This window comes from Anolis carolinensis, chromosome 6 (assembly GCF_035594765.1).
Source record: "Anolis carolinensis isolate JA03-04 chromosome 6, rAnoCar3.1.pri, whole genome shotgun sequence".
NCBI classification, from domain to species: Eukaryota; Metazoa; Chordata; class Lepidosauria; order Squamata; family Dactyloidae; genus Anolis; species Anolis carolinensis.
Genome location: NC_085846.1, coordinates 15,823,949 through 15,840,464, shown reverse-complemented (window position 1 = coordinate 15,840,464; position 16,516 = coordinate 15,823,949). Strand labels below are relative to the sequence as shown.

Below are 16,516 nucleotides of genomic sequence, written 5' to 3'. Positions count from 1 at the left end.
GATGGCTGGGCCTGATCAGGGCCTAGACATGTCTGGTGAGACACTTGGCTGCCTGAGATTAAGGAGCAAATCATTCTTCCACACCCTAAACCGAGATGCATAATACCTTAGACCAGTTTGGTTAATTTGATGCCTAGGGCACTGCCTCCTTTCCTTCTGCATAGCAGTAAAAATCCAGCAGTAATAAATTAAACCAACTATTTGCAGCCTTGACATGACCCCAGAATTAGTTGCCTAAGGAGGCTGTTTCTCTCTGACTCATAGCAGGGTTGGGCCAGGGTCTGATGAAGTATAGTATCCATCAGTGCTTGCCAAATTCTGATCATGGAGAGTACAGGAAGTCCCCAAGTTACTAACAGGATAGGTTCTGCAAGGGAATATGGTACTAGAGGGGTTTGATATTACTGACTCCCCATAGTGGGAGTTCAAGTTTACCCTACAACCAGAGGCCACACTGAACCCCAGCAGTGCTGCATCTAGACCAAACTTGCCCAACATGACAGACTTTAAGTACTGATGGAGTTTGTAGGCATTAAGCAGGCATGATGTGAGTTGCAGTTCACACACAATCTTATACATATTGTACATATATGCAAGCATATAACATATATTAAATACCACCACTTCCTCATTACTTTTTTTTTCAAAACCAGCAGACTACGCCACAGCAACGCTTGGCCGGGAACAGCTAGTTTATATATAAGTTTGAACAGGTACTTTTTAAAGTGTAACTTCAGCCAAATATATATAAGCTTTGGATAACATAGGGTAGGGCTAATACCCTTGTGGTGTTTTGTTTTGCTCTCTGTGCCCCTGTTCAGAAGATTTCACTTCACTTTCTGTCCCTGTGATAATTGGATTTTGAAAATTGTGGCTTGTTGTGGAAACAAGGATTGGTGAGAAAGCATCTGTGGAGACGCCTTTGCTTTCCAAGGGGTAGATTTATCTCACTTCCTGTTATCTTACCCCTGTTCTTGACTATGAGTTGTTTGTAAGTTGGATGTTTGTAACTCGCATTTGAGTGCTTTACTTAAGGTAAAGGTAAGTCATTAAGTCTAGTCGTGTCCAACTCTGGGGGATGGTTCTCATCTCAATTTTTAAGTCGAAGAGCTGGCATTGTCCATAGATGCCTCCTAGGTCATGTGGCCGGCATGACTCCATGGAGCATCATTACCTTCTCACATTTGCATGTTTTCGAATTACTAGGCAGACAAGCTGGGGCTAACAGTGGGAGCTCACCCCACTCCTCGGATTCGAACCGCCAACCTTTCAGTCAGCAAGTTCAGCAGCTCAGCAGTTTAACCCACTGTGCCACCGGGGGCTCCTACTTATGTAGTGCTAAAAGTAAGGATTGATGATACTTCCATGCAATTAAATTTGGAGACAGAAATACCTCAGATTCTTCAGTAGTAACTACTGGAAATAGCCAAAGTGTCTAGATTAGAGCATGACATTTTTGTATTTTGGACTGCAGTTCCCAAATCTCCTAGAGATGTTAGGATGTGGTAACCATGCTGTTGGACACACTCACAGGCAGTTTCTGGAAATCGTATACGTAGATGTTTGCATATGTATATGTTGTATATGTTTTCCCCTAAGTTCTGGAACATGTCTCTTCCTTTTGATATGTGCCTGCTTAGTGCCATGTATAGCCAACAGGATTTATTTTCTGCGGAGAAGAGTGACAGTTGTATTGCTCACCCCACAAGCGGTGTTTTCTCCCCACAAAGGTTGCTGGCTGCTCTGTACGGACACCGTCTGGGTGCTGGGATTGGGGTCACTAAGAAGTTTATGTCTTTAAAAGGTTTAACATTCTTTGGCCATTTGGTGCCTGGAGAGGTAATCTCTAGAGAGAGGGGCCACCTCCAATCGCTCAGAGAAAAATGCACGCACAGCCTGACCCATGTACAGACTTCTTTAGGCATACCATACGTTCACACATAAACAAATGGATATCCTGTTTGTGCAAAGGCATTTGCACATGCCAGGTGCTCATATGCACTGATCCGCAGCAAGTATTTGTACGAATGCAGGGTGTTTTAATTGCACACTTTCATTGACACGCTCGTTGATACCTGCAAACATTACACAGGAAAGGTTTTCTTAAAAAAATAACTTTTATTCAGAAATCATAATTTAAAATAATAATAATAATAATAAAACTTTATTTATACCCTGCCACCATCTCCCTGTGGGGACTCGAGGCGGCTTACAATGTTACAAAAGTAATAGCGCAAATACATTAACAATATACACAGTTTAAAACACAAGAAGAATAGAAAGAAATAATACCAAAAGAGCAGATTTTCATAATATATAAGACTAAAACTGTTATATCAAACACAACTAAAACTAAAACAATCTCCCCTAACCTAAAACATACCTTCACTAATAAACATATACTCATCACTTTAATCCGTTTATTAATCTGTACGAACTTTGAGTAACTTTGACTGTTGAGATATTGGGTCTTTGGACTGTAATAAAGCTTTAATGATGATGATGATGATTGACATATACTAGGCACAAAACTACTAAAACTATTATTTAAACATCACACTTGCTGAATTTCACTCTTTGCTATCCTTTTCCTTTTAAATAACACAATATTTTCACACTTCTACTTTTAATAACATTTATCTAATCCAGAGCTTTTCAAACTGTGTGTTGCAACATGCTACTGTGTAGGTGTGTCGCACGAAAGTAGAGATAACAAAAATCTTGGAAATGCATGTTATTATCTTACAAATCATATATATATATATATATATATATATATATACATATATATATATATATATATATAGAGAGAGAGAGAGAGAGAGAGAGAGAGAGAGAGAGAGAGAGAGAGAGAGAGAGAGAGAGAGAGAGAAGGTGCATCACAGGATATGTTGTGTCCCCATACGTTTTGTTATGGTGAGTTATGTTTGTTCCCGTATCTTATTATGATGATTTTGTTTATTTATACCCCACTTTTTCTCTCCACAAGGAGACTCAAAGTGACTTACATTAAAAGCATTTCAGTACAATTTAAAATCTAGAAGGGGTTGATTTAACCTCCAGTTTGATATTCAAATTGAATTACTGCGTCGCGAAATGACGCCTATCTCAAAAGCGTGTCGCCAACAAAAGCGTGTCGCCAACAGCTCTGCTCTGGGTTGGTGTGAGTTTTCCGGGCTGTATGCCCATGTTCCAGAAGTATTTACCCCTGACATTTCGCCCACATCTATGGCAGGCATCCTCAGAGGTTGTGAGCAGAGAATGCTTCTGGAACATGTCCATTTGGTCATACAGCCTGGAAAACTCACAGCAACCCAGTGATTCCGGCCATGAAAGCCTTTGACAAAGCTCTGCTCTAATTCCGAAATCCAGTCCTTCAAATTTACCCTCATCGTGGCTGTAAAAAAAAAGGAGGAACAAGTCCCAATATTTATTGAAATTGGTTGAAGATTTTTCCTTAATTGGTATTGTCTGAAAAGATTATTAAAACAAGTAGCTGCATCATACCTAGAAAAGCTTCCAAATGCATAAATGCTGAGTTCAGGGATACTACACCAACGTGAGTGTCCAGTGCCATGCCAAAGACAAATGGCACACGGGCATTGTTTCAGATCTCATGCCTCCTTTGCATTTCCACGCTTTTGCTCACTTTGGTTCAAAGCTCTGCTCCCCGTTTACCGTCCCTCGCCTCCCCACCTCCTTCTACCCCCATTTTGTGAATCCCGGTTGCAGTGAGACTGGCATTTGGCTCAGGGAAGGCCCCTTTTGTCAACCTTGTTGCTGAGGCAACCATTACTTCAGGATCAAGGCCTGCTTAGCCTGGAGGCCGCAAGGAAGGGAAAAGGGTGTTAGAGCTAACCCTTCGTCTTCTGGATCCTATGAAGTTGCCCCCTTAACCCTCCCAGTAGTCCTTTTTGGCAGAGGATAAAAGAAGTGCACCTTCCTCATCTCTTGAAGCACCGATGAGTTACCCCAGAACATTTTCCCCTGCTCTTTGTCTCCACTGAACTCTATGGAGTAAAAGAAAATTGGGTATCACTAGTTATGAGTGTTGAGTTATATAAGACCTGGGCAAACTTTGGTCCTCCAGGTGTTTTGGACTTCAACTCCCACAATTCCTAAACTGTTTTTTTTCCAGCTGAAAAAGTATATAGTGCTTAAAGCAGAATAACGCGGCAGAATATTATGAGTACATAGACAGTGGGCCTCCACTGAAGCCCAAAACATCTGTAGGGCCGAAGTTTGCCCACCTGAGTTATATAGTGGTTGTTATTCCACATTAATTAATCCAGACCAAATGTATTAAAATGTGAAAATAATACTAATGCTACTACAAATAATTTATTTACCACAATTATAGGAGCCCTCAGGTGGCACGGTGGGTTAAACCGCTGAGCTGCTGAATTTGCTGACTAAAAGGTTGGTGGTTCAGATCTGGGGAGCGGGGTGAGCTCCTGCTGTTAGCCCCAGCTCCTGCCAACCTAGAAGTTCGAAAACATGCAAATGTGAGTAGATCAATAGGTCCAGCAGGAAGGTAACGGTGCTCCATGCAGTCATGCTGGCCATATGAACTTGGAGGTGTCTATGGACAATGCTGGCTCTTCGGCTTAGAAATGGAGATGAGCACCAACCCCCAGAGTCGGATGTCTGACTAGACTTAATGTCAGGGCAAAACCTTTACCTACCACACTTATGCAATATTCTGCCCTTCTCACCCTGAAGGGGACTCAGAGCGGCCTTGCAAAGGCAACGATTTGATGCCACACATATGCATATCGGCAAATAAACAACACATCAAAAAGCAAACAATATAAAAAATATATCAACATTAAAACATCCGTTAAAATCACGCAATCCAAGTCATACTCCAGGGCCGTTCCATTAGTCATTGTAGGTTAAAGGGTAAATGTTTTCCCCTGACGTTAAGTCCAGTCGTGACCGACTCTGGGAGTTGGTGCTCATCCCCACTTCCAAGCCGAAGAGCCAGCGTTGTCCGCAGACACCTCCAAGGTCATGTGGCCAGCATGACTGCATGGAGCGCCGTTACCTTCCCGCCAGATCGGTACCTATTTATCTACTCACATTTGCATGTATTTGAACTGCTAGGTTGGCAGGAATTGTATTATTTCATAATTTCCTATTGCACTATTCAAATTTATTGACCAAAGGCTTGGTCCCAAAGCCACTTTTTAGCTCTTTCCTGAAGGTCAAGAGGAAGGGGGGCCGATCTAATCTCACTGGGGAGGGAGTTCCATAGTCGAGGGGCCACCGCTGAGAAGGCCCTGTCTCTCATCCCCACCTGCCTCACCTGAGAAGGAGGTGGGATCGAGATCAGAGCCTCCCTTGACACCTCCGGGGTGGCTCATAGAGGGAGATATGTTTGGACAGGTAAGCTGGGCTAGAATCGTTTAGGGGTTTTTAGGCTAAGACCAGCGCTTTGAATTGTGCTCGGTAGCGAACTGGCAGCCAATGGCGCTGACATAACCGGGGGGGGGGGGGGGGGGACGGGGGACGGTGTGCTCCCTGTATGCCACTCTGATGAGCAATCTGGCTGCTGCCCGTTGGACCATTTGAAGCTTCCGAATAGTCTTCAAAGGCAACCCCACGTAGAGTGCGTTGCAGTAGTCTATTCGGAATGTAACAAGAGCGTGGACTACAGTGGCCAAGTCTGACTTCCCAAGGTACGGGCGCAACTGAAGCACAAGATTTAATTGTGCAAAAGCCCCCCTGACTACCACCGATACCTGGGCTTCCAGGCTCAGCTATGAATCCAGGAGAACTCCCAAGCTGCGAACCTGCATAATAACACTATGTAACACAATTTTTGTTCCTAGGTTATAAATGTCATTTCCTAATTGGTTCTATCATAAAAACATGGGAAAGGTTTATTAAACTGCCAAAACCTTTTTTTTTGTGGGACATCCTGTTATAGCACATTTTGCTATAGTTTTTCAATGAATATTTCATAGCGTCTCAACCAATTCAACATAGTTTGTGACAGCCACCAAAATGAAGTTTCTGGAGTATAACAATTACTTTCAAAGTAAGTAGTGCATAATTAAATAGGAAATAACACTTTCAAACCAGGAAAAGATTTTTTTTCAAATTTTGTTACATAATGTAACAACAACAACAACAACAACAACAACAACAACTGCCTCTCCTTGCGGCTTGAGTTGAGGTACAGCAGGGTTAAAACAGAGCAATAAAACACAACACTATTAAAAAGCAAATAACAAAGTACGCAAAAGACAGCTCCAATAAAATGTAGGTTAAAATTGACAATTAAATATTTAATTGAATTACAATTAAAATTAAAAAAACTATGAAGCATACAAATTACAATACAATAAAAATACAATTATAACGATGGGTTTCCCATTCCAACTTTGATGTTTGTGGAAGTAATGTTTCTTTGTGAGCCACACAATCTGTTAAGTGTCCAACAGGCACTCAAAGGAAATTACATTTGGTAAAAGTCCAAATCAGAATTTAAAACAATGGAACATTTCTGCCTCATCCCTTTAAGGGAATTTCAAGGAGGTGGAAAGAATAACTCCCAAACTGGAGAGTTACTGTACCGGCCTTCATTATTCTTAGAATTTCAAGGCAGTCTGTTACATGGCAGCATAAAATATAATGATAAAAGAATGGCTAAAAGTACTTGTCTTAAAACACCACCAAATAAAAAACCCATGTGAACATGTTTCAACCTGATGCTGGAGAAATTGCGGTGTGGGTGGCAGACAGGCTCTGGGGAGGGGAGGGCATTCCACAGCCATGACTGGTTTTAATGGGTCTTTTCGGAGCATGACAAAGTCTGGAAGCAGCCCAAGAGGCATTGCTCAGCAATTAAGCAAACCAAGCATGGGCACTCCGTTTTACTCCCATATCTGAGCCAATAAGGACTAGGAACTTGCTTTTGAAAGTCAAATCTAGAGATAGGGCAAAGGTGGTTTCGTTGTAGTTCATGCTCTTGTGTTTTAGTCCCAACCTTAAAGGAGTTTTCCAAGGTGCTGATCTTATTTTGCTGTAGAATTTAGCGCCTTGGATAGATCCTTTAAAATTCAGAGTGCAAGCAAGAACAGAGTCACAATCATGAAACCAGCCATTGCCCTTGAGTGAGCCTAAATACTTTATTTTCTTCTTGAAGCAACCTGGTGAGATAGATTATATTGACAGATCGTGATTTTTCTCTAGGCTTTCCAAAGGGTTTCATCACTGAAAGGGGATTTAAAATGCGAAACAGCCAGTTCAGCACTCTTTCTGTACTGATCTGTTTAGGTTTGGAGGCTTTGGGGCCACATGCCAATGCAGACTGTGGAACTTCAATGAGAGTGGCTCCATATTAGGTGTTATCTCTCTATGACTAAGGCATCCTCCTCTTTCAGACAGAATTTCCAAGACCACTCATACAAAATTAACATGAAAGTAGCATTATGAAGTGTCATAAAGCAAATAGTGTAATGGAACAAATAGAGTGTGAAAAGAAGTCACTGTAAACTGGGGTTTTTTTAGTGGAGAAAGCATATAGATCTTTGTCTAGTGCTTAAAACAGAGTAACATGGCAGAATATTACCACTGAGTATTCCCTTTTTATTGTTCTCTGCCTAATCTTAGACTTTATAATCATTTTGTTTTAACTGTCTTTTAAAACTATTTTTGTTAGGCATGTTTTTGAAACTGATTTTAAAAAAACCCTCTTGTACTATCTACTTTTTTATCTGTGTTTTATTTTAACTCAAGTTGGAGCCTCTCTTGGATCTAGGGATGCCAGGTCAGACTATCCAGGACACTGGGATATCAAAACCAAAACCAGATACTAGGGATTATCTGTTATGATTTCACAAGGCCCTAGTGATGTCATTAAGCACAATATATCAAGCATCAAATAAATCACATAATAAAAGAGAATACACAGAGAGCCTTTTCAAGGCAGTGCTCACACCCTGAGATTCCTCCTGAGGAGTAGAGAAGGCAGATCAGGGTCTGAGATTTGGAACCAAGCCTTAAGATCGGGCAACACAACATTAATTCCATCTTTAGGGAAAGGGTGTATATTCTACACACACACACACACACACACACACACACACACACTGATGTAATTGCATATCGGCTGAGAACATAATGTCACATTCCCTTGTCCTTGATGATTTTGGATTTTTTTTTTGTTCCCTGTGCCTTAAGTATGTGGAAGTCATGAGCACCAAACAAAGTGAGCTGGATCGGTATGTGGCTGAAGGCTACAAGGCAGCCCTGACCGAAGAGAGGCGCCGCTACTCCTTCCTGGTGGATCGTCAATGTGCCGTTTCCAAACATTTCAGCAACTATCACAGTAAGGTGAGTAAAATCCACCACACAGGAGAGAGCCACATCTTCCACCACATTCCACCACCCTCAATATAGGCATTAGACTGCAGTTCCCCTTGTGATATTTAATAATTTCCTTGAGGGCATTTATACTCCTCCTCCTTTCCTCCCCAGAGCTCAAGGCAAAATATAGCAGTGTCACATTAAAAACCACACTTGCAGTTTAAAACGAACACACAAGAGGCACAGAAGATAATGTTGCAACAGCAGTCAAAACATTCCAGATATTTTTCTTTAAAAATTTCAACATATTCGATGCTGTTTTTCCACTACAGCTTCCAGAATACTCCAGTCAGGTTTTAAAAGATTAGGTCAAAATGTACACATTAAATGCTGGCCTAGAAAGGAAGGCCTTCACCAGATTTCAGAAAGTTGCTGATGGGGAAGTGAGATTATCATCTTGTCCTTTGATTTAAGAAAAAGGATGTAGGGAGGGAGGGCCATATGCATTCTGCAATTCTATATAATTTGGTGGAATTGCAGATGCAAAGAGCAGTTTCACAGGAAGAATTTTCCTCTGAACCACGGCAGAAGAGAAAAGGGTTAAATGCTCAATCTACATGTGATATGATTCCCACAGCTAGCAAACTAGCTGGTTCAATTTACATATTGGAGCCCCCGGTGGCGCAGTGGATTAAACTCTTGTGCCGGCAGGACTGATGACTTGAAGGTTGGGTTGCTGACCTGAAGGTTGCCAGTTCTAATCCAACCTGGCAAGAGCAGGGATGAGCTCCCTCTATAAGCTCCAGCTCCATGCGGGGACATGAGAGAAACCTCCCACAAGGAGGGTAAAAACATCAAAACATCTGGGGTCTCCTGGGCAACATCCTTGCAAACAACTGGTTCTTTCACACCAGAAGTTACTTTCAGTTTCTCACGTTGCTCCTGACATGGAAAAAATTACATATTTAAAAAGTGTGCCTTAAAGTATGTATATTCTTTACTTCTAGTTTAGTCCTAGGTTTTTACAGGTTTCAAAGACGGGATCAGACCCTACAGATTTTCCTATAGCTTTGATGTGGTTGCTAATGAACAAGAATTTCCATATTTAAACACCCAACCATTTTAAATTTCAAGATTGTCAAGTTTAAGATGGAGAGGGTCGAATCCAAAGAAACCAAAACAATCGCTATTATTTTCAACCCCTGCAGGTACGGGAACTGCTAGCCACCAAGTTGCCCATCTGGCAAACATCATGTACCCAGCCCACCCGGTTGCCAGAGCGGGCACTGGCCTTGGTCAAGCTCACAGCCAACAACATCTCCAGTGGAGCTCCCATCCCTGATCCTGGAAGATCCCCTGACCCCCTCTCTAACTCCAAGATCCTGGAAGAGCTGTCAGAGTTAGGAGCAAATCATGTAAGTATGTGGTTAGCAGCAGCTAGTGACATGTCAGTTAATCCCCCTAGCTTGCTCTTTCACCATCAATTTCAGTGCATAAAGGGGTCCAATTTTGCTCTCCACTGTATCAAACAAGCAACCCTTAAACTAGCAATATGACACTTTGTCAAATATACCACGAGGTTCTGTAGACTTCTTTTCAGCTCACTTTTTTTTTAATGTATGGGAAAAGGTTGAATAACGGGACGCTTTTGAGCTATACTGAAATACGTTAGATATTGTGGCTTCAACACTGGGAATTCCTTTGGGGTTACTACTACTACTACTACTACTACATTTATACCCTGCTTTATTTCCCCAAAGGGGACTCAAAGCAACTCCAAAAGGGATTCAAAATGGCTTTTGAGTGATATATTTGCCAAAAGGTAATATTTCCAACTTCTTGATACTCAAATGATCTCTTGTTTGTTTCTCACTCTTGTCTTGCCTCTCTTCTCCTACTCTTTGGAACTTCTCTTGCTCAATCCATACAGCGTGCTTCGGTCCAGGAGGTGACCCCATTGCCAAATGGTGACTCACACCGTGGACGTGGTTCTCGGGACTTGGGCCATCCACCAACTAATGAACCCATCACCATCACATCAGGTCTTCCACCCACACAAACCACGCAGACCCCTCCACAGACCAAGACTGCTGACAGCTACTCCTGCACCCTGCCGATGCCACGCAAGATGTCAATGGAGACTCGCCTGGCAACATTGGGTGAGTCTCCTATGCTGATCCCAACCAGAAGCTCGTTTCTGGGTTGCAATCCTTGTTTATAGTTCATCTTTTAAAACAGGGCTGAATGGGACAGTTCCTTTCCTTGATTGTTCTAGAATTCTGGCATCCGATTGGTCCTGTTCTCATTAAATTCTGGTCAGAAATTCAGGCTTTGGAACATTGGAAAAGAACAAATTCTTTCTACAGGCTCTTCCTGTTCTTTAAAACCAAAATAGCAGACTTATGCAGTTTCACCGTTGCATCCTTTTGGAACTCATGAAGCTAGATGAAAAGATTCAGGATTTACAAAGACGCCTAATCCTTTGCAGAGTGAGATGCAAGAAGAGCCAGCATGGGGTAAACAAACATTATGTAGAGAGAACAATTTGCAGCAAAAAAACAAACAAACCCAAAAACAAACCAGTTTTAAAATCTAGGGAAAGGTTATACTCTAAAATTCAATAGCAAATTTGATTCCATGCCATCAGGTTCTAATTTGAAACCTATTCCATGTATATTCCATGTACATTCTTTTTGGGAGAATTGGGTTAAGATAAATTCTATATAAAAGCCTAGGTTGTTTGGGGGGGGGGAAACCCACCAAGAAACAAAATTACAAATCTAACTTGCGTCCATACAAAACAGTTATGTAGTCTGAAATATTTCTGGTGCCAGGTAGGAAGCCAAATGTTCTATACCAGAGGGAGTCATATCTATTTCCTTTCCTGTCCCTCCTTCTATCCCTATAGTGGAGAACAAGACCCTGCCCCGCATCAGTCCCCTCTCGATCCTGCCTTCCCGTTCTGAGCGCCGGAGGGTCCAGGCAATATTCTCACATGCGGCAGGAGAGAACACCACTTTGCTCAACTTCCAGGAGGGAGATGTTATCCTTTTGTTGGTGACTGAGGCACGGGATGGCTGGCATTATGGGGAAAATGAGGCAACCAAAATGTAAGACCCTCACTACTGCCCCTGGCTTAAACTAACCCTTTGGAAAAGTTTCCTTTCTGTACTACACGTTGGGCATTTCTATGTGTATTGGGTGTTCTCACACTTCCTAGCTGATATCTGCTTGCCTTCTGGGGTGTCTGGTCCATTGCACATAAGGCTGTGGTGTATCAGACGTGCCACTAGCTCCCATTGTACAACAAGCACCATGGCAGCTTCGAGGTGGATAGTGATGTTATGTATTTATTCCATTCACCTTGGTGCGCTTAGAAAACAGACATCCCAAGTGGGATGCCAAGCAAAAAGTGTTTCTATGGATTCAGTTTGCTGTAAATTTTACATCTATTTCCCAGATGGGATTCTTAAAGGATCTCAGTTAGCAGCAGAGAATGGGAGATGTCTCCCTCTGTGACGTCAGTGAGCCACATCAAAGCCACAGGAAGCAATAGATGAGTGCCTGGTTCAGCACTTATGCTCAAAAGACTGAATTGAAGGGACCCAATCCACTAGAGGTAACATGGAGGAGCACCAGCTAGGAAGCTCTTCTTACTTCCCTTGCTTTGCTAAAAGTAAAGGTAAAGGTTTCCCCTGACGCAGAGGCGGTCCAACCGTAAGGTGAACTAGGCACTTGCCTGTGGCGCCATCATCCCGGGGGCGCCATCGTCCCAGGAGGATGGTGCCACCCCCCGCCTCCTTCTCCTTCGGACCTTCTGGCGGCCATGCTGGGCCTCCTGCCGCCCACACTGGGCCTCCCGGTGCCCACGCTGGTCCTTCCGCCGGTGCGGACCCACCTTCGTGGGTGTATAATTGTATATTTATATTACATGCAATATTACTAATAATATTGCGATATAGTTGTATAATATAATATATTGTATGTATATATACTTGTAAACCGCCCTGAGTCCCCTTCGGGGTGAGAAGGGCGGTATATAAATGTCGCAAATGAATAAATAAATTCTGAGATTGTGAGGTCTGTGGGAACTTGGAAGCTAGGTAAGTGGGGTTTGTATATCTGTAGAAGGTCCAGGGTGGGAGAAAGAACTCTTCTTTGAAGCAGGTGTGACTGTTGTAATTAATCACCTTGATAAGCATTTAATGGCCCTGTGGATTCAAGGCCTGGCTTCTTCTTGCCTGGGAGAATCTTTTTTTGGGAGGTGTTAGCTGTCCCTGATTGTTTACTGTCTGGATTTCTCCTGTTTTCAGAGTGTTGTTCTTTATTTATTGTCCTGATTTTGGAGTTTTTTTTAATACTGGGGGCTATCTGGGTTATCTAAGTCCATACTGCCCTATATCCCTGTTCAATGTTTGATGCTAAATTCGCAAATATAGTAATTCCTACATAACATTACCATGTATTGAACTGCTTTTTCTGTTGATTTGTTGTAAAACATGATGTTTTGGTGCTTAATTTGTAAAATCTTAATGTAATTTGATGTTTAATAGGCTTTTCCTTAATTCCTCCTTATTATCCAACATTTTCGCTTATCCAACGCTTTTATTTTTCAGTGATTGGTTGGGGGGGGGGGTGCCAAAATTTTGTTAGCCTACACTTGAAAATTACCTAGGGCCAGCTCTGCCCTGACGTTAAGTCCAGTCATGTCTGACTCTGGGGGTTGGTGCTCATCTCCATTTCTAAGCTGAAGAGCCGGCGTTGTCCGTAGACACCTCCAAAGTCATGTGGCTGGCATGACTGCATGGAGCGCCATTACCTTCCCGCCGGAGCGGTATCTATTGATCTACTCACATTGGCATGTTTTTGAACTGCTAGGTTGGCAAAAGCTGGAGCTGACAGCGGGCACTCACTCCGCTCCCAGGATTTGAACCTGGGACCTTTCGGTCTGCAAGTTCAGCAGCTCAGTGCTTTAACACACTTCGCCACTGAGGCTCCTTAGGGTTTGCTAAGGACCTCCAAATTCTGGTTCTTTGTCTTGGCTGACACAGCTTCCTGCTGCTTCTTGTCCTTAAGAGGGTCCTATATATCTGGAACTTCAAGAGAATAGGAAGTGGCTGTGTGCCGTTTCCCTTCCTATTTTAAATGTCTGTTTCCCACCCTTCTGCTTCCCTTCCTTCATTCTGCAGGAAAGGCTGGTTTCCTTTCTCCTACACTCGGCCGTTCCCTCCAGTTGAAGGGACTGAGAAATTACTTGGCAGGTGAGACAGAATGGAAGTCTAGAATGCACTCAGAAAGTTTGAGGGCAGGGGGATGGGTTTTGAGATGAGTTTTGGTCTCTAGATTATGCAGTCTCTGGGGGAGCTGCATTTGTACCAGTTTTTCTAAATCAACAAGCAGGAATGCAAATTTTCACTTATTTCATAGACATATAATTTGAGTATCCTTTATCCAAAATCTGAAATGACCCCAAATCCAAAAATGTCCACATGGGTGTCTGGGATAGTGACAGCAGGTCAGTGTACACAAATTTTGTTTCATTCACAAAATTATTGCAAAATATTGTGTATAAAACTGCCTCCAAGCTATGCATATAAGATATATATGAAACTTACAAAAATTTGATGTTTAGATTTGGGTCCTGTCTCCAAGATATCTCAGTTTGTACATATATGCAAATACAGGTCTCCCAAAATCTGGGGGGGGGGGGGGAATAGAATCCAAAACACTTATGATCCCAATCATTCCAAATAAGAGATATCCAGCCTGTGTATGAGCAAAGAACTTGTAAAATTTTCTTCCCCCATTGTTTGAACTTTTTGAAATGATCTTTCATGTTTATGCACAGAAATTGGATTTGCTGAAAGAAAAAAAAACATTTTTCTGTGCATAGGTAGAAGGAAAATGTTTGGAAAGCCTACTTTTTATTAGCATAATGTATATCCCATCTGGAACCTAAGGTAATTTACGATTTATGTCTTGGATCCCATATTGAGAAAAAAGTGGGATATAAAACGTTAAAGCAAAGCATAATACAAAGTTATTGAGTCCTCTTAGGACACACTCTCCCAGCTTAGCGTACATCACAAGAACTGTAAGGAGGGTGAAAATGGAGCCACATATGCCTCTCTAGGTTCCTGGAAGAAAAGACAGGATGTAGAGTTAACAAAAAATAAACCAAGTAGGAAATGGATAGGAAAATCTGCTGGTATGTAAGGAATTAGTGGAGGAATAAGGTCTGGCACTCAGGATCTCCTGAAAAAAGAGTGGCAGTGGATGGGATAAGAGGAGGAGGAATTAAGGATGTAAGACTGTTGGGCTCCTATAAAAGGCACACATTGGCTTAAACTTTGTTTTCTGTCTTGTGTAGTGGCTTCCCCCTTAGCAAAATGAACAGTAGCAGCACAGGAAATTTGGACCGAGCTGGGTCTCCATCTGTTGGCACTGATATTGGGGATTGCCCACGATATGGTCCTTCACCTCGTGCCAGTACATCTCGCCAGCGTCCTTACAGCATGCTAAACCCAGACCTGTCACAAGTGAGTGCTCTGTGTGTGTGTGTGTGTGTGTGTAAGAGAGAGAGAGAGAGAGAGAGAGAGAGCTCCTGCACATGAAAAAGAATGTGTGTGTGCCTTCTATGTGTTTCTATACTGCCACCCAATGGTCAAAGTCCAATAAGCAACATTTCTTGAAGAATGCAGTTGTAATTTCTTTTCTTTTTTTCTTTTTTCTTTTTTTAAAAAAAACCATTTGAAATCCCCCCCCAAAATGGAGGATTTTCTGAAGTCTTCAGGTCTGAATCTTTGCTGTTTTAATCTCTAATACTACTTGTTGGCAGTTTTAATTCCTGTTTTATTTCTTGACTGCTTTCAAAATTGGACACGGTATTCTTGGTCAGACCACACCTGGAATACTGTGTCCAATTTTGGGCACCGCAGTTGAAGGGAGATGTTGACAAGCTGGAGAGGAGGGTGACTAAAAAGATTAAGGGTCTGGAGAACAAGCCCTATGAGGAGCGGCTTAAAGAACTGGGCATGTTTAGCCTGCAAAAGAGAAGGCTGAGAGGAGACATGATGATTGTCATGTATAAATATGTGAGGGGAAGTCATAGGGAGGAGGGAGCAAGCTTGTTTTCTGCTGCCCTGGAGACTAGGACACGGAACAATGGCTTCAAACTACAGGAAAGGAGATTCCACCTGAACATCAGGAAGAACTTCCTCACTGTGAGCGCTGTTCGGCAGTGGAACTCTCTCCCCCAGACTGTGGTGGAGGCTCCTTCTTTGGAGGCTTTTAAGCAGAGGCTGGATGGCCATCTGTCGGGGGTGCTTTGAATACTATTTCCTGCTTCTTGGCAGAATGGGGTTGGACTGGATGGCCCATGAGACGTCTTCCGACTCTACTATTCTATGATTCTATGATTCCTATTTTTTAACTGTTTTATCAGGTTGCTTTTGTGTTGTAGTTTTATCATCTTGTCTTTCATAACTGGATTTGTATTTTTATTGTGTTGGGTTTGTATAGCCTTTTTAATCTGCCTTGGAATTTAATTGTGCCTTTGTTCTATTTTTAATTGACTGTTCAGAAAAGTTTTTTGAGCATTGTATACATTTTGTTGTGTGTCTTCAAGTCATTTCTAACGCATGTTAACCATAAAGCAAGCTTCTCATAGGCTTCTTCGGACAAGATTTGTTCAGAGGGAGTTTGCTTTTGCCTTCCTCTGAGGTTGAGAGGTTCTGAGTTTCCCATAGTCTGTTGGGTTTGCATGGCCTTGTAGGGAATTCAAACCTTGGCCTCCCAAAGTCTTACTGCAGCCCCAAAATCACTTCCTCATGGTGGTTCTCGTAAGCATAGTGTATTTATTTATAGTTAATTAATGGATTAAATAAGAAACAGAGATCTGACTATATGGGCCTTTCGCATGAATGGAAAGGATCTGAACTTCTGTCTTTTTTGGCTTCCTTTCCAGCTAGCAAATGAGTTTGGAAGTCCAACATCTTCTCCTTCAAGGTAAGAAAACTTCAGAAATACTGTATGGTACTCTCCATTTTGCCACCTTTCTGCCACTTCATTCAATGTGATGCCTTGACTAGCTCAGCTTTGAAAAGCTAATTTTGAGACTACAGCTCCTCAGATTCCATAGAATGCATAATCAGTGAGGAATTTTATGGATTGTAGTTCAAAAATGAATATTGCTAGGGAA

The 16,516-nt window shown here is 42.2% G+C and overlaps 1 protein-coding gene across 1 annotated transcript in view; it reads left to right on the top strand.

Annotated features, from left to right (window-relative positions):
- LOC100560478 (brain-specific angiogenesis inhibitor 1-associated protein 2) overlaps positions 1–16,516 on the top strand; it is a 36,884-nt gene that overhangs the window by 15,745 nt on the left and 4,623 nt on the right. The window contains exons 7-13 of the mRNA XM_008118489.3: positions 8,191–8,343; positions 9,525–9,731; positions 10,247–10,475; positions 11,225–11,426; positions 13,506–13,577; positions 14,687–14,855; positions 16,283–16,323. Of these exons, the coding sequence (XP_008116696.2) occupies positions 8,191–8,343; positions 9,525–9,731; positions 10,247–10,475; positions 11,225–11,426; positions 13,506–13,577; positions 14,687–14,855; positions 16,283–16,323 (1,073 nt within the window). The remainder of the gene's footprint in view (positions 1–8,190; positions 8,344–9,524; positions 9,732–10,246; positions 10,476–11,224; positions 11,427–13,505; positions 13,578–14,686; positions 14,856–16,282; positions 16,324–16,516) is intronic.